General features: G+C 44.8%; 1 protein-coding gene across 1 annotated transcript in view; it reads right to left on the bottom strand.

Moving 5' to 3' along the window:
* LOC119397243 (dedicator of cytokinesis protein 1) overlaps positions 1-18,711 on the bottom strand; it is a 68,790-nt gene that overhangs the window by 28,654 nt on the left and 21,425 nt on the right. Inside the window, exons 3-5 of the mRNA XM_049416502.1 lie at positions 15,470-15,722; positions 5,002-5,227; positions 1,993-2,174 (exon numbers count right to left, since the gene is read on the bottom strand). Coding sequence (XP_049272459.1) covers positions 1,993-2,174; positions 5,002-5,227; positions 15,470-15,722 — 661 coding nt within the window. The remainder of the gene's footprint in view (positions 1-1,992; positions 2,175-5,001; positions 5,228-15,469; positions 15,723-18,711) is intronic.

Raw genomic sequence — 18,711 nt, 5'->3', positions numbered from 1 at the left:
CGGCTATGAACCACCCCATGGGCTTGGTAAGAAAACACATCCTGCGGATAGCAGACACTGCTATGGACATCTCGACCAAATCTTGCAGTCGTCCATGGCAAGGAGAGTTTAAAAGCAGAGCGTGCAGTTGCTATTTTACCAGGCAGGCTCTTTTCATACAGAGGCCTGTGCTCACACTCTTCGGAGTTGCCAGCACCTGCTGTTTGACGTCAAACAGCAGATAGCATGCTATCTGATGTTTATTTCAACCTAGCAGATAGATTGCCAATAGCTGGCGTAAATCAAGAGCGGTGCTTCGATCCGACGCAATTTTTGCCATGGGGTACCGCCACGTGCCAGCGCTGTGTCACATAGCCTGCTAACATTACACAGTGAGCCACACTTGTGCGCAGGAATCACAACAGGAGACAGCAACTGCGTTTTGTCACGCACGCTCAAGGTCATTATGCACGCTGACGTAACTTCTTTCCCCTCGTGCAATCCCTCCCTGTGTAGCGTCCACCGCGCTCGTCGTGATGAGAGAAGAGAGAAAGTGCTTAAAGCACGCGACAAGCCCCTGTAACTCCGCTCGTTCTTGAAGGATTTCAGAAATTTTCGCATCGATCGATTCATGAGGCACTAAACCCTGATACTTAGGTCATTCAATGACTACCTGAAAAAGTGTTTCAAGACCCCTTCAAGAGCGTGAAATCTGTCTCACAAATATCCTTTGCAGTCATGAGTGTTTTGCACTTCTCGGTCATTCAGATCAAGATCTGCTTTATGTTCTTCTGACGCCACACGGAGGAACAAGTCTGGAAACATGTGGCAATGATTTATCTCCTGTATTCCTAGGGCTATTCGACAGTGTCCAGCTGTACCAATGTAAGTGACATGTCATTACTTTCCTTTTCAGCTTAATTTCATAAGCATTTCTACGATGACTCAACGAGAAAACGGTCCGTCCATCCATCTGTCTGCCACATAAGACAATCTCCGCTACAAAGAAATAGGTGAGTAAAATAAAACAAGTTTTCAATCCGGTGCTTGGGTTTGAAACTGGGCCCTCACGCTCCAAAGGCGAGTGTCTTAACCATTACACTATGCATCCATGCTTGCAAAGTATGAAGTTACGCAACCCTACAAGAATGTGTGTCTATGAAAGCTTCACTGAATTTCGTGGAAGTGGAATAAAAGCACTATGCAGGACAAGATGTAAAGCCGACAGGAAGAACTGTACATATCAGGAAAATTCAAAATTTGCAACATTTTGATGCCAAACATGCATTTCAGTGGGTGCAGGATGCCCGTGTCATGGGACAGCATTTGATACGCTGACGAATGCTAGAGAGAAGATCAAAGACGCCATGCCAATGCTGCTCGGAAATGGTGTTCCGGAGACGGCCGCTACCTACAATAAAATGCAATGCTTATGCATCACTTAGACGCAAACTCTGACAGCTAGGCAATGAAAGCTTTGAAGTAGTTCAAGAAACCTACCTACTTGTAATTATAATAGTACAGCACTGCAATGTTAAAACACACAACTTCAGTAAAACTGTTCTTGGGCCTAGTTGGTACATAGCATTTAAGAAGAGAAGTTCAGCGCAAATCAAGACGGACCTCAAAGAACAGAAGAGACCAGCACTGGCGCTTACTAACAACTGCTTTATTCTTCTCTCAGCATCGCATATATATGCCACAACCACAATCCTTGCGTGCGCACGCGTAGTCACGTATTACATACGTAAAAGCATAGTTATCTAACCAAGATCCGCTACAACCGCAATCCTATTCTTTGTCGTCCATCTTGATTTGCACTGAACTTCTCTTCTTAAATAAAACACACGAGAACCTGAAACAGGCACAAACTTGTAAGTGCTCATTTCAAGATTATGGTTTTGTTTTAGCTTCATAGCAATGCGTAATAATTACAAATGTAATTACAATTCAAACTAGTCTAAACACAAGCCTTCAACCTTGAAGCACAATAATTATGGCACGTTCACTTACTGGTTGGCGAGAGCACGCATGACGGCCCAGTCGGCGGGGAATGTGGGGCCCAGCAGCAGCCGCCGAAGCACCGACAGAGCACAGGCCACGCCCTCGCGGCCACCTTCACCGCCCCACAGCTGAGCGTAGTGGGACTCACCGAGAGCCCGCACCACACCCAACAGGCTCGCAGACAGGGGCCCCTACACAAGGTTGTAGGCACGTCTGGTTAATTGGTCGGCGTCCAAGGCATTCCAAAGCAATCAAGGTGCAATGAGAGACACTGCGACATTAACTACAAAGTTTGACATGACAAAATTACGACAATTATGAGGCATGCCACAGAGTCTCATATGCATATTACATTATTTCTGACTACCTGGGATTTTTAGACAGCCACATAAATCTAAGTAAGCATGTGCTGAACCTCATCAAAATATGGCCACCATGGCTGGGAATGGAAGCCGCTTCCTCAAGCTAAGCTCTTAGTCAATAAGCTACCATGGTGAGTCAGGCATGCCACAGTCAAAAGCTACGATTACTACATTTACTAAATTAAAACGAATTGTACATTTGCCTTGAAAAAAAAATTCATATTTAAAAACCCTTCCATTTTCATGACGATAGCCCATACAGGATTAAATCTCAAATATTTATGCCAGCAGAAATATGAGTAGTACATTGCATGCCTTTCGAGTTTTGGGGACTAACATGCATGGTTGACTAATAATGGAATCAGTAGCTTGAGGCATGGGCCACGATCCTGTTTCATAATTATTGTAACACCTTGAGGAAATGCATCATTTCAAACACAGTGAACTGCATGAGTGACTGCACGTTGTGCCACTGCTATTACAAACTTTGCTTATCCGTGCCTTGGTGGCCGCTTCTCCCCACTGCATGGCTACGTTTGGAAGCATGTGGCCCCAAAACAGATGTGCAACTCCGGCTCCCCAAAAGAGGTGCCTATACAGTAACAATACAAAAACAGTGCCCGATACAGCAGCTGCACAGAGCTCACAAAAGCGTTATAGGAAACCGAGAATGAAGAAATGAAAGCAAGGTACATCGGAAGAGCACTTCGCACACAAAAAAACTGTATGTTGTAGAAAGAGTAGACTGCATGAGGTTAGCACACTGAAGGCAAATGGGTACACTTACATTTATTGACAGAGAAAAAAGATGAAGAGGCTGAGGTCAGTCTTGAGCCCAAGCCGAGAGAGGGAAGGAGGAAGGCACCCAAAAAGGAAAGAAGAAAGAGGATTAGGAAAGGAAAGTCACAGAGAGATTACACAGATGCCCGACAAATCAGGTACAACAACAAACAAATGGTAAGGATACGAAGGCACCCATCAACATATACTGTTTTCGAGGACGTAGGTACATACATTTATGCTGCCAGGAAGCAGTACTACAATGATACCATCTAACAGTATAACATAATCAGCACACATGCAAAAAAACTTGAAATATGCTGTTGCAACAATGGTTAAATTGTCACAAGTGAAAGATATGGAAGTGTCCTTTTCATTATCCACAGATATTTCAGAGGCTCACATATATATTAACACACTCATTTTATGCCTCTTTTTGTAATATTCCCAGTACAAAGGTTTCTCAAACAACTAAGCGTTAATGTGCTTCTTTAGTCTTTCAAACTTGGGCATTATTTGCTGTTTTATATTATTTTCAATTGACATTCCAGATTTCTCAATTCTCTTAGGTTGGCTTGACTTGTGCCTTGTAATATTACCATGCTACCTGTTTAATAATGCTGAGGAGCACAAACACTGCCAAGCCTGAAAGATGAACTTAGATTTGAAAGATGTACTTGTACTTAGATTTGGGTGCACATTAAATAACCCCATGTGGTTGAAATTCCCGGAGCCCTCCACTACAGCATTCCTCATAACCATATTGTGGTTTTGCTGACCTTTCTGCCTTCCAATAAATTATCTCTCTCTCTCTTGGGACGTAAAACCCCAACAATTATTAAAGTGACACTTCCATACATCACAACTTTCTCATGATTCAGTGCACACTACACCATGTTCGTGTATGCTGAAGTCATCACAAGTTCTTTTTTGTTATACGCTTCCAAAGTGGGTCTGCCTATAATGCTGTAAAGAAAGGCTTGACCAATGATTGCATTCAACTCAGCACCCCATTAGTCTAACCATTAAGCCATGACTGCATGTATCCTTCTCTTGTACCTAAGTCACTTCTTTATTGTGCACTAACAGACAATAATGCCAAGGAAAGTATAGGGGACGTTATTAGTAGTAAATGCAATGTAAATGTGAAGAAAGAAAAGTGGACGAAAAAGATAGCTTGCCGCGGGCAGGGACCGAACCTGCAACCTTGGAATAATGCGTCCGATGCTCTACCAACTGAGCTACCGCGGCTGCCATCGCCCCATCCACTTTATGGGGTATATATGTGTATTTAAACGTGGGAGCGTCAGTCAGGGTCGCCAGTAGCCATGAGGGCGAGTGTGGAATACTCTTTTTCCGCCTGTTGGCGTCACATTGCACGTGAACTTATTACGAGCTGGTCAGCTCGTAATATTCGAAATTTCAAATATTCGCACACCCCTAATTATCGGCCTTCGAATCTTCAACTTGCCCGCTAAGAATCCCTACAACTTGCTACAATAGAGTATTTATAATTTCCCATTCTTGCCATCACTGACACCGTAAGCTGTAAACATGAACAGCTGCACGTCACGTGACACCCCATCCCCCCTTTCTTTACACTGTCTCTTCAGCACGTGTCTTTGCCCCCAGTGTGTGAATTACTTGTGAGTACTACTGTGCAGTTATATAGTAGTGTAATTTACAAAAGCGCTTCATTTTGTTCAGTGTCGTAAAGCTTTCTGAGGAAAACATTAAACCTGACAAATGTTCCCCAGAGGAAACATCTCTTCCCTTTGTGTCTGAGTTTGTTGTACCCCATGCCTGCTTACGGCCTTCACCAAGGCAAATCAGTATTGTGAACAAATAAATGACAGGCACGTGGGGAACTCCTCACCAACAGGGGATCCCCATCTTCCAAGGCTTGCAGGGACTCCAGCAGTGGCGGAACCAGTGCCAGCAGTGCTGGAGCAGCGCCAACGTCAGCAGCGGTCACCAGCTGACCCAGCACCTTGGCACACAGGGCGGCCTCCTCTGGCCGACCCTGAGACAGCTGGGACCCAACTGCCGCTCCACACGCACATACGAGACGGAGCCGCCATTCGTCTGTCACTGCGATTGAAGAACACAGACACCAAGCAGTGCATTATGCCCTTGAGGAGGTTAACCCCTTAACTGAAGTGCTGGGCACTCAATAACGACCATGCCATGATGAGGTTCTTTTTCACCCAAATTTCACATTCCGCAAGAAAAATGTTATCTTTTAGAATACAAGACAAGGAACAAATAATTACAGCTACTTAAAATTTAAGTAGCTGTAAAATACATGAAAATTTAAAATACATGAAAATTTTAAGTTGTATTGCATCCAATGAAAGGCCAAATTCTCAAGAGCCTAAAAAATGTACTTGTAAGGGTAAGCATGCCCTGAAAAATTATTTACATGTTTTTCAAATTTTTAAAAGTTAATTTCAGTTTCTACTGTATCCTGACATCACAATACGGTATGAGCTTCTTGTCATGTGCTCGCACAAAATGTCATGACATTTTCACGACTGCTCCACTACCTCGCTCTATGGCGACACACAATTTGCTATTTTGTAAGTTTTGGCATGTGATGTCACCACAACTAGCCACACTGGTGCATGAGGTTACCAGAATTGATACTGTAGCTTGACATCATGCTAGTGTTGATATGTAGGTGCAGAATGCGCAAATTGACTTTAATGTTAAAATATCTTATTGGCAATTCCTGAGCTTCAAACTAGCTCAGAGCCATCTCTGTATACAGATTTGTATGACAGAGTAAAGTCAGCATTGAATATTGGCATCGGTACCTTTAAAAATTCTGTTGTGATGTTTTTCACTTGAGACGTTCATTTTACAATAAAATAATCTTGAAACACGGCACACACACACACACACCAAAATCACACTCATTCAGGGGAGTCAGTTACGGGGAGGCAAAGGGTTCGCTCCACCCTCCCCCCCTCCCGAACATGTAAATTAGGAGAGAGGAGGTGTCTGGACAGCACATCTTACCAGCCGAATTATCAGCTGCATTTTGTTTTAAATGCGCTGTATGCAGCCCAAATGAACCTAGAGTAAACATCAAAATTTTGATCACAATGATAGATTCAGGGAAATGGGCAACCTATGCCTCTGCACTTATGCCAGCAAAAAAATGGCGTTTATGTGTAGCGACTGGTGTAGTTCTGAACCCTGCACTAAATGCAGCTCCATTACTGTGAAACCTGAGGAAGTGCGTAGCACAAGCACCCAGCAATTCCCGTTCGTGGTGTTCCCACTGCTCCGTTTACGAAATTGCCATTGGCATCAATGTTTGAGGTAAGCATGTAGGGTTTCCCCGGCACGAGTGTAGTCTTGTTAGGCATATTCGCAAACATTATGTGCGAGATGTGCGCTACTTTTTGATGTACTTTATCAACTTTCTGCTTTTTACGACAGTTGAGATACTTGTCGTCTGCCGCGAGTTCCATCAGGTTGCTTCCCCCTTCAGATGTAACGCCATAGAAGAGCCAGTGGGAGGAACAATCGCTTGCTTAGCGAGGCAGTGGCACCCTCTCTTGCACGGTGCCGGCACCAGCTGCGTGTTTCCGAAACGTTTTTAGCGATTTTAAGTTAATTATTGCAATTACTTCTTGGTTATTTCTGTTAATTATATCATTTTAGACCTCGTTTGTTAATTTTAACCCAGTTTTGAGCATTGCCAGCGAGCTTTGTTTTAGGCCTGTATTTAGTGCTTGATTGCGAGCGTGATCACGCCATATGAGATTTATGGATGGACAAGCCAGGCCCCTAAAGTACTACACACTTAAAATTGTTCCTTTTTGTTCAATGTGTGATGTAAAACGATTTCGCTGCATGTCATACTTCTTTTCACCCCTTCTTGAATCCATGCTCCCAAGTTTGGCATAAATCTCACCAAACTGAAGAGGTCCGGCACCCAGACAATCATGCCTGTGTCAACATGCTCCTTGTCACATCCTCTTCACTTCGTTTTCTACAACATTATCCAGTGCTAGCCTATGGTAGCCACTACAAGCAAAAATTAGCAGGCACAAACGAACACTAGCCAGCAGCTAGCCAACACTAGCAAATAGTCCACCGCCATTAGCCAACATTAGCAAGCTATAGTCAGCATTAGTAAGCACAAGCCACCATATAACCAACATTAGGCAGTAATAATCAACACAAGCAAGCATTAGTTAACACTAGCCAACAGCTAACCAACATCAGCCAGTGCTTGCCAAGATGACCGAGCAGTAGCAAACACTAATTGACACTTGGTGAATATTATCCAGTGTTCCTAACAGATAGTGAACACTAGCCGACAGTTAGCACACATTAGCTAGTACTCGCCAACAGTAGCCACCACAAGCAAAAGTTAGCAGGCACAAGCTAACGCTAGCCAACATTAGCAAATAGCCCACCACCATTAGCCAACATTAGCAAGCTACAGTCAGCATTAGCGAGCACAAGCCACGATTTAACCAACATTAGGAAGTAATAATCAACACAACCGCTTTAGCTAATACTAGCCAACAGCTGACCAACCCAAATGCTGACCCAAACAACCACAGATTAGAATAACCCCCTTACCAGCATCACTTACAAGCATAACCAACACCAAAAACTTCAAGATTGCACCTCAGAGTTTCATTGCAAATCAACGTGATTTGCAGTTTTTTGTACAACACCTGTCTTATTGCCTTAGTTTCAAGTTATGACTTCACTTATCCTTTCTTATCCTTTCTTTTTCCTTTTATTTATATAGCAAGCCTCATAAGTTATGTCATGTATATTTCTCTTATGCTTATCATGCTGTGGTTTTACAATTTGTTACTTTGCTTGCGTATTATGTTTGTCATATATCTCTGTTTGCAGTGTATTCAAGGAGCTATTTCTCTAACACTTCCAGAGCAATTAACTATATTTTATTGCTTTTATTATTCACTTAGCATGTTTTTGGCTTTGCCATTGACTGAAATTTGTTAAATGTGTTATTGTATTATTCTGTATTTGTTCATTTCGTATCTATAAGAAAGTTTTTTATATATATGTTATAACTTGTGCCCCTCTCCTCTTCAACGTACATTTGTACCATGAGGGTATGCTGAATAAATAAACATCAGCCAGTGTTTGCCACCATAACCCCATAGTAGCCAATACTAACTGACAGTTGGCAAACGTTATGCAGCGTTGCTAACAGTTAGTGAACACTAGCAAATGCTAACCAATTATAAACATTAGCCAGTTCTAACCAACACAAGCCACCACTAACCGACAGTTAGCCAACAATCAGCTAACAAGGAGTACTCAGAATTATTCCAGCATAAGCCAACCCTTAACCAACATTAGCCAGTGGTAATCAGCACCAGCCAACATTAGCGAGCCCTAGCCCACACCAACCAACATTTAGCCAACTAATGCAGTGCTTGCCAACATTAGTAACTAGTTAGCCACAACTACGTACTAGCTGAGATTAGCCATCACTTAAGTAATGTGGTTTAGTGTGCGAACTGGTATGGATTCATGGCGAGGCTTAGCGCGTAGAAAACTGGACGCAGAGAGGAAGACACAGGACAGAAGGTATGCCTGTCCCGTGTCTAATTTCGGTATAAGTTCAAAATAGTTTCGGTATGCAATATCTCGGTATTTTCGTATGCCGTATAATTTCGGTATGTGGCATCGGTGATATTAGCTTTGGTGACGACAACTTCCAAATCCTGTTTTTTTATGGAAGTTAAAATTGTTTGTTTGATTTTGTTTCGTTCATGGATGCACACGTCATGTCATATCATAGATGATTTGTTGTGACGTTCTTACCAACTATAAGGAGCGGATTTCCTTTTCAATAAAACTTATTCAGTTATCAGTCAGCGCCTGTCTCATGTCTTCTTCTCTGTGTCCTGTTTTTCATGTGCTAAGCCTCCCCATGGATTAGCACTCACTAGCCAACAGTAAGTCACCACCAGCCAATATTAGCAAACACTCGCCAAGGAGCAATCAGGCAACATCGGCCACTGCTAGTGAACAGTTTGCCAACACTGGGCACAACAACACAACACTAGCCAAAATCAGACTACCAGTGGTGGTTTTGTATGAGTGAATACAAATCATGTCATGAAATGTGAATGCATATTATGTCACGTAATAGTATTTGTTGTGTCATGCATGTTGAGATATCATAACTAATTAAATTAATTACTGCAATGATACCTTGTAATTTATGCAATTCATGGTTGCCATTCATTACTGCATGTTTTTCATGCATGAATGCACATGCACATTCTGGTATATGCCATGTTAATGAAACAACCGCGACAGGGGCGTAGCCAGAAATTTTTTTCGGGGGAGGTTTAACCATACTTTATGTATGTTAGTGCGTGTGTTTGTATGTGTGCATCAGGGGCGTAGCCAGGGGGGGGGGCTTATGGGGCTTCAGCCCCCCCCGAAATTTTTCGTGCTCTCATACACCACCAACCAGCGGCGTCACCCGGGTGGTGGAATTTATTGGGCTTCAGCCTGATTATCATTTATTTAATTATTTATCGTTTTATGACCCTCAAAATGTTAGCAGAAGCAAGTTTGATATAGGGCTCTACACAGATGGCTCAAAAGTGGATGATGACACAAAACATCAACTGCTAACTTCTCCTTGGATTCCTCCGCCATGCTATATGTTTAAGTCTATGAACGATTTTAAGCAGAAACGAATGTTTACGTGGCTTGGCTGGACAGGTACCGATGGCTTAGCTTCTCAGTGCTTCAAGAGGGTGCGTTTTGCCGAGTGTGTGTCCTTTTTAGCAGAAGTGAGATTGGCAAGGGCCAACATGCGCGCACTAAGGCCCTCGTATCCAATCCATTTCAAAAGTGGAAGCACGCCCTCAAAGTCTTCGGTGCACATGAAGTCGCTAGATATCACACTGACGCTCATCTGGTAGCCGATAGTTTTCTTCAAACCTTCTCAGGATGTGTGCCCAGTGTTGTTGATCAGCTGGACCATGGCAGGCAAATTCAAATAAGAGAGATCCGAAGGAAGTTACAGCCTATTGTTGAGACAGTTCTCTTTTGCGGGTGGCAAGGTGTGGCTCTCCGTGGCCATAGAGACAGTGGTCCCATGGATTCAAGCACAGCCTCCTCTACAAATGCAGGCAACTTCAAAGAGCTGCTTCGCATGCGCGCGGATTGTGGCGACACAGATAAAAAAAAGCATTTGGAAAGTTGCCCAAATAAGGCCTCATATTTTAGTTTATATGTACAAAACCACATTATGGAAATCTCTGCTGCAATCATCAAGGAAAGCCTAGTCGCAAAAGTAAACGCTGCAGGCTGCTTCTCCGTACTTGCTGATGAAACGACGGATGTTGCGGGTATCGAGCAGCTTACTGTTTGTGCAAGGTACCTTAATAAGGATGCGAACGGAATCGAAGAAGTGTTCTTAGGCTTTGTGCCAATTCACGACCAAATGGCCGGGCCCTGGCCGACACCATCATAAGGCTCCTTATAGAAATGGGAATTAACATGCAGCATCTCCGTGGTCAAGGCTACGGTGGTGCAAGTTCGATGGCCGGCAAAACGAATGGTGTTCAAGCTGCTGTCCGTGAGAAATATCCAGCCGCACTCTATGTATTCACTGCGCGTGTCACTCCCTTTATCTAGTTGTGTGTGCAGCATGCTCCATCACAGACATTAGAAACTGTTTTGGGACTCTGAAGGCGACGTCAGCCTTTTTCCGTAAATCTTCTAGCCGCTCACACGTTTTGCGAAAAGTGATAAGTTTGAGCTGTCCTGAGCCTACAAGGCAGCGCCTTTTGGGACTATGCGAAACGCGCTGGGCCGAGAAGCACGATGCAGTGCTTTCATTTGTGAGCCTCTTCCAGCCGTTGATCGCAGCACTAGAGGAGACTAAGTTTAACGGAAATGGCGAAAGTCCAGTGCAGGCAAACAGTCTAATGTTGGCACTCTTTTCACCAGCGTTCCTTGTAAGCCTGCATGTGACGGAACACGTGTTAGCACTGACTTTGCCACTGTCAAAGAAGCTGCAGACGAGGAGTATCGACATGAGCGCTGCCATTGACAACATAGAAGTGATACAGCAGACAATTGAAAGTGACCGCAAGAACACGAATGTTTCTTTCTCAAAAACATTTGCACAAATGCAGGCATTGGCAGAAAAACTGAATGCGGAGATCACCAGCCGTCGAGCCGGTGTCCGGAAGCAAAACCTTGGGAGCAATGCATTCGAAAGTGCGGAAGAATATTTTCGCAGAACCCTGTTCATTCCGTTCATGAACCACGTACTAGCCCAGTTAAACCAACGGTTCGAACAGCACAGGACACTTCTAAAGGACTTTTCATTAATTGTATCATCCGCAATACCACCAATGCAAGATGATCGGGAGAAAGGAGCAGAAAATCTCCTGACCGTTTTTGCGCATGACGTCGAAACGAGGGCTGGTTTTGGAGAACTGCGACTATGGTGGACAAAGTGGGCGAACAAAGCAGCAAACCAGAGCCCCGGTACAGGAACCGATGCCCTCTCTCATTGCGACAGCAGGTTCTGTGCGAATGTGTACAAGCTACTCCGGATACTAGTCACCCTTCCAGTGACCACTGCCAGCGCAGAGGGAACGTTTTCAAGCATGAGGTTACTTAACAACTACTTACGCTCCACGATGTCTGAGGAACGCATGGTTGGCCAGGCACTTCTGTACGCCCACAGAAATGTCGACATCAGCGTGTCGGAAGTCATTGACCGCTTCGCTAAGCTTCCTCGCCGTGTCAACGTTTTCCTTTGATACCGAGCAGGACAAAAATCAGCGCAAACGAAAGGAAAAGACACTACTGTTCCAGAGTTCAGGTCAATGAGCCCGTAATTCTGACGCAATATTATTGTTCACCACCTTTTAAAGCCGTGAGGATTTGTACCTTTTAGCAGTTAACACTGTGACCTAATATAAACATAAGAATACGGGCATCAGGTGGACATTACCAGCCAATCGATAGCTTCACCTTGTTCACTGAGAGGTCGGCATACGCGGCGTTACCAAGCAAATTCAACTATTGGGAAGCCGTACTAACAGCATTGTTTGTTACTTTCATTTGTCGTTATTGTTCTTCATTGCTTTTTGAACTAGAAGCGGCAACCTTCCTTTAAGTTGAGTGCACAATAGTGGTTCGCACTTTTAAAACAGTTTTGAAGTAGTTTCTTTCGTTATTTCTGCGCTCTTCCTTTATAGTTCTGTTTACATGGTGCGTCCGAGACAGCAGCTTGGCCCAAGGACATATCAGTTGGCCATTATGTATAGTGTTCATTGCTTAGTTCCGTTTATTGATTGCATATTTAAATGTACATTTGTGAAGTTTTGCGTAAGCATACTGCGCACTGTTGCCGGTGACTTATATTTTGCCCGTATTCGAGGTGTACTTTCCCATTCTTGCTTTTCCCTGGCCGCATCATTTGTGCAAAAAGATTAGCATTTTGCGTAAGCAATCTGCATTAAAATCCTGGTTATTTCGTGGACTTCATTTTTTTGTTATCAGGCACCTCTTCAGTTCAAAGCTGTGCAGTTCCGAAGTTTACGTGATATTTGCTGTACCTGTTACACACACACACAAACACAAATATTGAAAAGATTGAAGACAGTTATTCCTGGAAAGATTTTGCGGGCATGCCAACATAATATTTTTACGAAAAAACACATTTCTTACTCGTTCTTAACAGAGGGCAGCATTCAAGAAGTGATTTGCAGCATCTAATACAAATTGTCACTGGTAATACATATTAATGGTAATACCAGTGACAATGTATGTACATGGTAATACATGTACATACCCACGCCGCTTTTGGAAAATTATGAAACCGGACGACAAAGCCACAGTCTCTCTTGTGACACTTCTGGATCCCCGTTGCCGACTGCGACGTTCCATCCGTCAACTCTGCATTTTGTTCAGTCTTTACTAACGAACCTAACAACGAACTTCCTGATTTTCCGCATTTTGCTTTTCTGCCAATGCCAAAGATTACATTCAATTCAGAGGGAATTGTAAAAGTTATTAACCAATTAAAGAACTCTTCGTCATGCGGTATAGATGGCATAAACGCCAAAATTCTGAAAAATACTAAACATGTATGTAGTTCCATATTGTCAGTCATTTTTCAGCAGTCACCCGACACAGGTGAAGTCCCATTAGACTGGAGAGTTGGGAAGGTCTTTCCGTTCTTCAAGAAAGGTGACCGCTCATTTGCAGGTTACTACCGACCAATCTCGCTCACTAGTGTTTGTTCAAAGATCATGGAACACGTCATCTTTTCTCATGTTGCTACATTTTTATCATCCGTAAACTTCTTTCACCCAAACCAACATGGCTTTCGTAAAGATCACTCATGCGAGACCCAACTAACTTATTCCTGCACGACATTCACCTTCATATGGACCGTAACATCCCAATTGACACACTGTTCTTAGATTTTGAAAAAGCCTTCGATAAGGTACCCCACACCCGTCTCCTTCAAAAAACCTCGCGTCTAAACCTTCATCGGCATGTTTTTAACTGGATTAAGCATTCCTAACAAACCGTAAACAATTCGTGCATGTTAATGATCACTCCTCCGACCTCTCGCATGTCTTGTCCAGCGTGCCCCAGGGTATCGTCCTAGGGCCTCTTTTATTCCTAATACATTAACGATATTCCGCTTTCCGTTGAATCTAACATCCGTCTTTTTGCTGATGATTGTGTCCTCTACCACCCTATAAATAACCCCACCGATGTCTCCTCTCTACAGCATGACCTCTCACGCATTCAGCAGTGGTGTACCACCTGGTTGATGTCCCTTAATGCGAAAAAAACATTACTAATTTCTTTCCATCGTCGCCGAAACCACACGCCGGCTACTTACACAATCAACAACTGTCATATAGCTGCTGACTTAAATACCTGCGTGTCCATCTTTCGAGTAACCTATCTTGGGGCGACCATATAAATCACATAATTCACTCCGATAACCGCGCTCGCTCGGGTACACACGCCGTAACACCTCCTTGACACCCACCACTACTACTCCGTAAACACCTTGTCACAACACAACAAACCAACAGTATGCAGCTTGAGTCTTTGACCCCCACCAAAACATCACCATCGAAACACTCATGACTCACTACTTGGCAGCAAAGAACCGAGCAACCAATTCTTTCAGATATTCCCGAGCACATAGCGCTCCGCCCTCAAATCCCTTAATCTTTCTACTACCCTCGCTCTTCGTCGTGTATTGGTCACGCACCTCAGATCTCTGACCTCACCCAGCGTCAACTATCTCCATCCGCGGAAAACAGACCTCGAAGCCATCCATCAAGAAATCGCACAAGTCACCAAATGCTGCCCATTCCGCCAGCCCACACCAACTCACCACAACTTCCTTGCAGGCAATGACCAGTTCCGCACACACAACACCCATCCAAAATGCCATCTCAAAAAGCAACCACATAAAACACTTCAAAACATACGCACATAAACCGCATTTTCCGACGCCACATGCCCAAGCCTACAACCCCCCAAAAGCCATACACTTCATCTCCCAGGTATGATAATAAATAAACCTAAAATATAATAAATATAAATAACATAAAAATAATAAATAAATGTTATTCATATACTTAGTCGTTCTAAAATTCAATGAGGAGGTCGCGCTGCAACGTGAGCCCCCCCCGAACAAAATTCCTGGCTACGCCACTGGTGTGCATGATATATACGCAAGCAAAACTGAAAATTTCGGGGGGGGGTTGAACCCCCACCCCCCTAGCTACGCCCCTGGACCGCGATGTCTTTACGGTATATGCAATCATGATATTTGTGTCTTCTATGATGATACAAATGCCCTGCATGTCATGAACATTCAGGTTGTGATTTTTCATTCAAGTCTGCCACCTACGTGTCATGTGATAGATTTTCATATATAGCAAGTCGACCACCATGAATTACAATGGCACCTTGCCATGTATTTAATGACCTACATATGACATGCATGTCATGTGGGTCATGACAAACATGATAGTCATTTCATTCACGTTTGTTGTACACTCATATCGTGCCACGCCAATCTTTGTGCACACAAGTATTGAAGTGACCCGGCACCAAGACATAGGCAGACAGACAGACCAACACACAGATATGCATGGTCAAAGGGCCTTTGGTTCACCAGGAAGTACTTTGCACTTTAAAAAAAATCTCTTTCATTGAGCTACGCACAACACCAACTAAGTAGAAGCCTCAAGGAACACGAGGCACACAATGGCCTGCCTATCTCAATTCGCATGGGCAGCCATCACTGATAAGCTGACTTGAGTGTTATTTCGTGCTGCACTGCAGATACAGTAGATAGGAGCCAGTCGGTGCTCCCAGCATGGTCGGTGGGATCACACAGGAGTGAACTGATGGTCTGCTCTATTGCATGTAGGCGAGCTTGGGCCAACAGAGGGTTCGGTCGGGCAGGCAGCCATGCAAGGCACCGCTCAGCCACTCGCACCACGGCAGACAAGGGAAGCACTTCTCGCAGGCGTGCCAGCAACCCTCCCAAGCTGTGCACCAAGACACCTGCCAAAGAAAAAAACAAAGAACCGTTATCTTATCAGTAACTCTCCAATAATATGACTCTAGGCTTTTCAGCATCCAGAACCTGACTTGCATATGGAAGACCTGTTCCAACACAGCTTCAGCGAATTTATTTTGTTCCTCTCAAAAATATTGAAAAATCGGATCTGCTTTTCAAAGACACTGTTCCAGTGATTCTGCCAGCTTATTACCAAATCCTCAATGCCGTTCAAACATTGGCAATGCCCACATGTGGTTCAATGGTATGATACGACGGTTACTTTAATCGCGAAATCACATAAAATGGGATCCCTGGAGCAGCATCAGTGAATATGAGTCCTTTATATTCAAAAGTTGGTCTACCGACTCATGCACGTGGGCCGTGCGCCTCGAGATACCGGTTATGTCCAAAAAAAAAAAAAAACCGGGGTGGCGCCACCGGAAGAGGGGGGGGGGGGTCGCGTCGCCCCCTCCCCCTAAACCATAAAAATAGTTTAAGCTCTATTTCCCTTTTATTTTTTAAACGCCATAAGGCTGACCTTACATAACCAGTTCCTTTTAAAGGGCACCCCTGTCCTGGACCTCTGCCATCGCAGGCCGATAGCGCCACCCCTAAAGGCCGCGGCGCCTTAATTTGCGTTTTGCCACGATTTACGCGGGGGTACAGCCTTACAGGTCTTTTGTTAATACGCATCTAGCTAGGGCGAATACGAATCTCCGAACAGCGTCGCTTGACGTACGTTTACAGCTGGCGCAGACCGCGCGTGCGTTGATCCCGTACATTGCGCTGGGTAGAAGCCAAGTGCGCCGCCACGACTCGCACAGTGGTTGCCGTCACGCCCCGCTGAAAAGCATTTCTCGCCTTTCGAGAAAGTGCCGAGATCGTAGAATCAATTACGCCGGTTGTTTTCGGAACGCGGGCGGCGTTCGGGCGATGCTCCCGGCATGGCGCCGAATGCGCCGGTAGCCACGTGAATTTCGCACGAGCGCATTTACTTTTCAACTGACACGGCTATCGCCGCGGTTCTTGGCTACTGCGATTAACGTTGTTGTACGATTGGCACCATCACGGCACGGTAGTCTTGAAGAGTACTGCACACTTTTAACCGGCGATAAAGAGATAATCCGTGGCGCACGCTGTTCTGATAAGACCATGGTCGAACTCGGTCGGCAGTATATTACGAACGAAACAACGAAAGCAACCTGCAAGAGGGTCTGTCGAATTAGTTTCGGCAAAGTAGATGTCGCATTCATCCATTACACAAGAAGGGGCAATTTTCGGGCGTTTTACGTCCCAAACAAGAATATGATAATGAGGGACGCCGTAGCAGAGGGCTCCCAATTTAGATCACCTGGGATTGTTTAACGTGCACTTAATTTAAGTCAACGGGGCCTCTAGCTCGCCTCCATGCGAGGTATTTGTTGGCACAGAGGCAAGCACGCACGTTCACAGCGATATCATATCAAAGGTGGCCCCATGAAACTGATGGCGCGCGCTGACAACCCTTTGTCATCACGCTCTGCTCCTCGCAGCCATCTCGGACTGTTATCGCGGCTATTCTGTTCTCACCAAACGACTAAATACATGGCATTGCAGCCGATTCGTGCAGATGTGCTTCATAACGTTTTCGCGAACGTGTTCAGTGTGTTGACGGTTTTTTAAGTTATATATCACTGCGAATGCACCAAATGGAATTTAAAATTGCTAGTATATAACCTTTCGTGATGCAGCTCAATATCCCTTGAAATGATTACCTCCCAACTAACTGAGACCAGTTCAAGTGGTTTACGGTCAATTCCCAGTGGGTATACGTGGGACCCAGCTACTGGTCCCCGCTGGGAACTTGACCATAAACCCTTGAACTGGTCTCAGTTGTTTGCAGTTGCAATATTTTCACCTGGGTATTTCGTAAAACACCCCCTCAATCAAAATTTCGACACGACCCCCCCCCCCCCCCCCCCGACTAAGGGCGTGGCCAAAGGCTACATATATCGTGCTGCGCGCGCAAAACGATACACCTAATTTCCGCTTATCTTTCAGTCTCTTTAAATTCACCCCCCCCCCCCCCTCCCAAGAATTCGCGCGCTCGCTTAGGGGTTGCAGAAATACTAAGCATCTTTCATTATCACCCCGTCATCCACTGTCATCATTCTTGATAGTGGTTCCAGGCAAGGAAAGACTTATTTCTCCAACCCATAAGGGAGCACAGTTGAAGGTGAGTAGAACAGGCTATTTCTGCAGTTCAAAAGCACAGACTGATGGGATAGTTGGTACGGGGCGTAGCCAGCAATTTTTTCGGGGGGGGGGGGGGGTTTTAAATCATACTTTGTGTATGTTCGTGCGTGCGTTTGTATGTGCGCGTGTATATATACGCAAGCAAAACTGAAAAATTCGGGGGGGGGGTTGAACCCCCCCCCCCTCCCCCCTGGCTATGCCCCTGAGTTGGCAGTGCATAATCAGAACAGTAGAGCAAAGATCGCACCTCGTTTCGTCTTTACCTGTCGCCGTACGTGTGATTCTTTGAGCTACTGTTCTGAACTATTTCTGCAGTCCTATCTGGTACAACTTGTTGTTAAGCTAGTTGATATGCTTACTGAAATACAAAAAAACGCGTACCATCGAGGAAGAATTTAGCGAATACCGGCGGAGCACGGCTTAGCGTGCTGCACGCGCCCCCAGAGAACCTTGCATCATTCTGCTGCGTCACGCAACCGACGCAACGACACGTGTCGATGTTCTCTGGCGCCACTACGGAGACCCCGCGCGACACAACGTGACGTCACAAATCACATCACGCACAAGTTTCCGGGTTAGCACGCGGTTTGATCTTTGATTTGACTTTTTACGCCTCCCGTCAGAAGCCGCGCTTGAGTGGCAATTGTGCTTTTCGTTGCCGTTGCTAGTGCTCCGGTCCACAGGCCTGTTTCTGCTCCGTGACTGCAAGCCTTGAGCAACTGCTTTGCAGCGCTATTTTATATATATTTACGAGCG

The sequence above is a fragment of the Rhipicephalus sanguineus genome, chromosome 6 (assembly GCF_013339695.2).
Source record: "Rhipicephalus sanguineus isolate Rsan-2018 chromosome 6, BIME_Rsan_1.4, whole genome shotgun sequence".
In the NCBI taxonomy this organism is placed as follows: Eukaryota; Metazoa; Arthropoda; class Arachnida; order Ixodida; family Ixodidae; genus Rhipicephalus; species Rhipicephalus sanguineus.
This window is presented reverse-complemented; position numbering and strand designations above follow the sequence as displayed.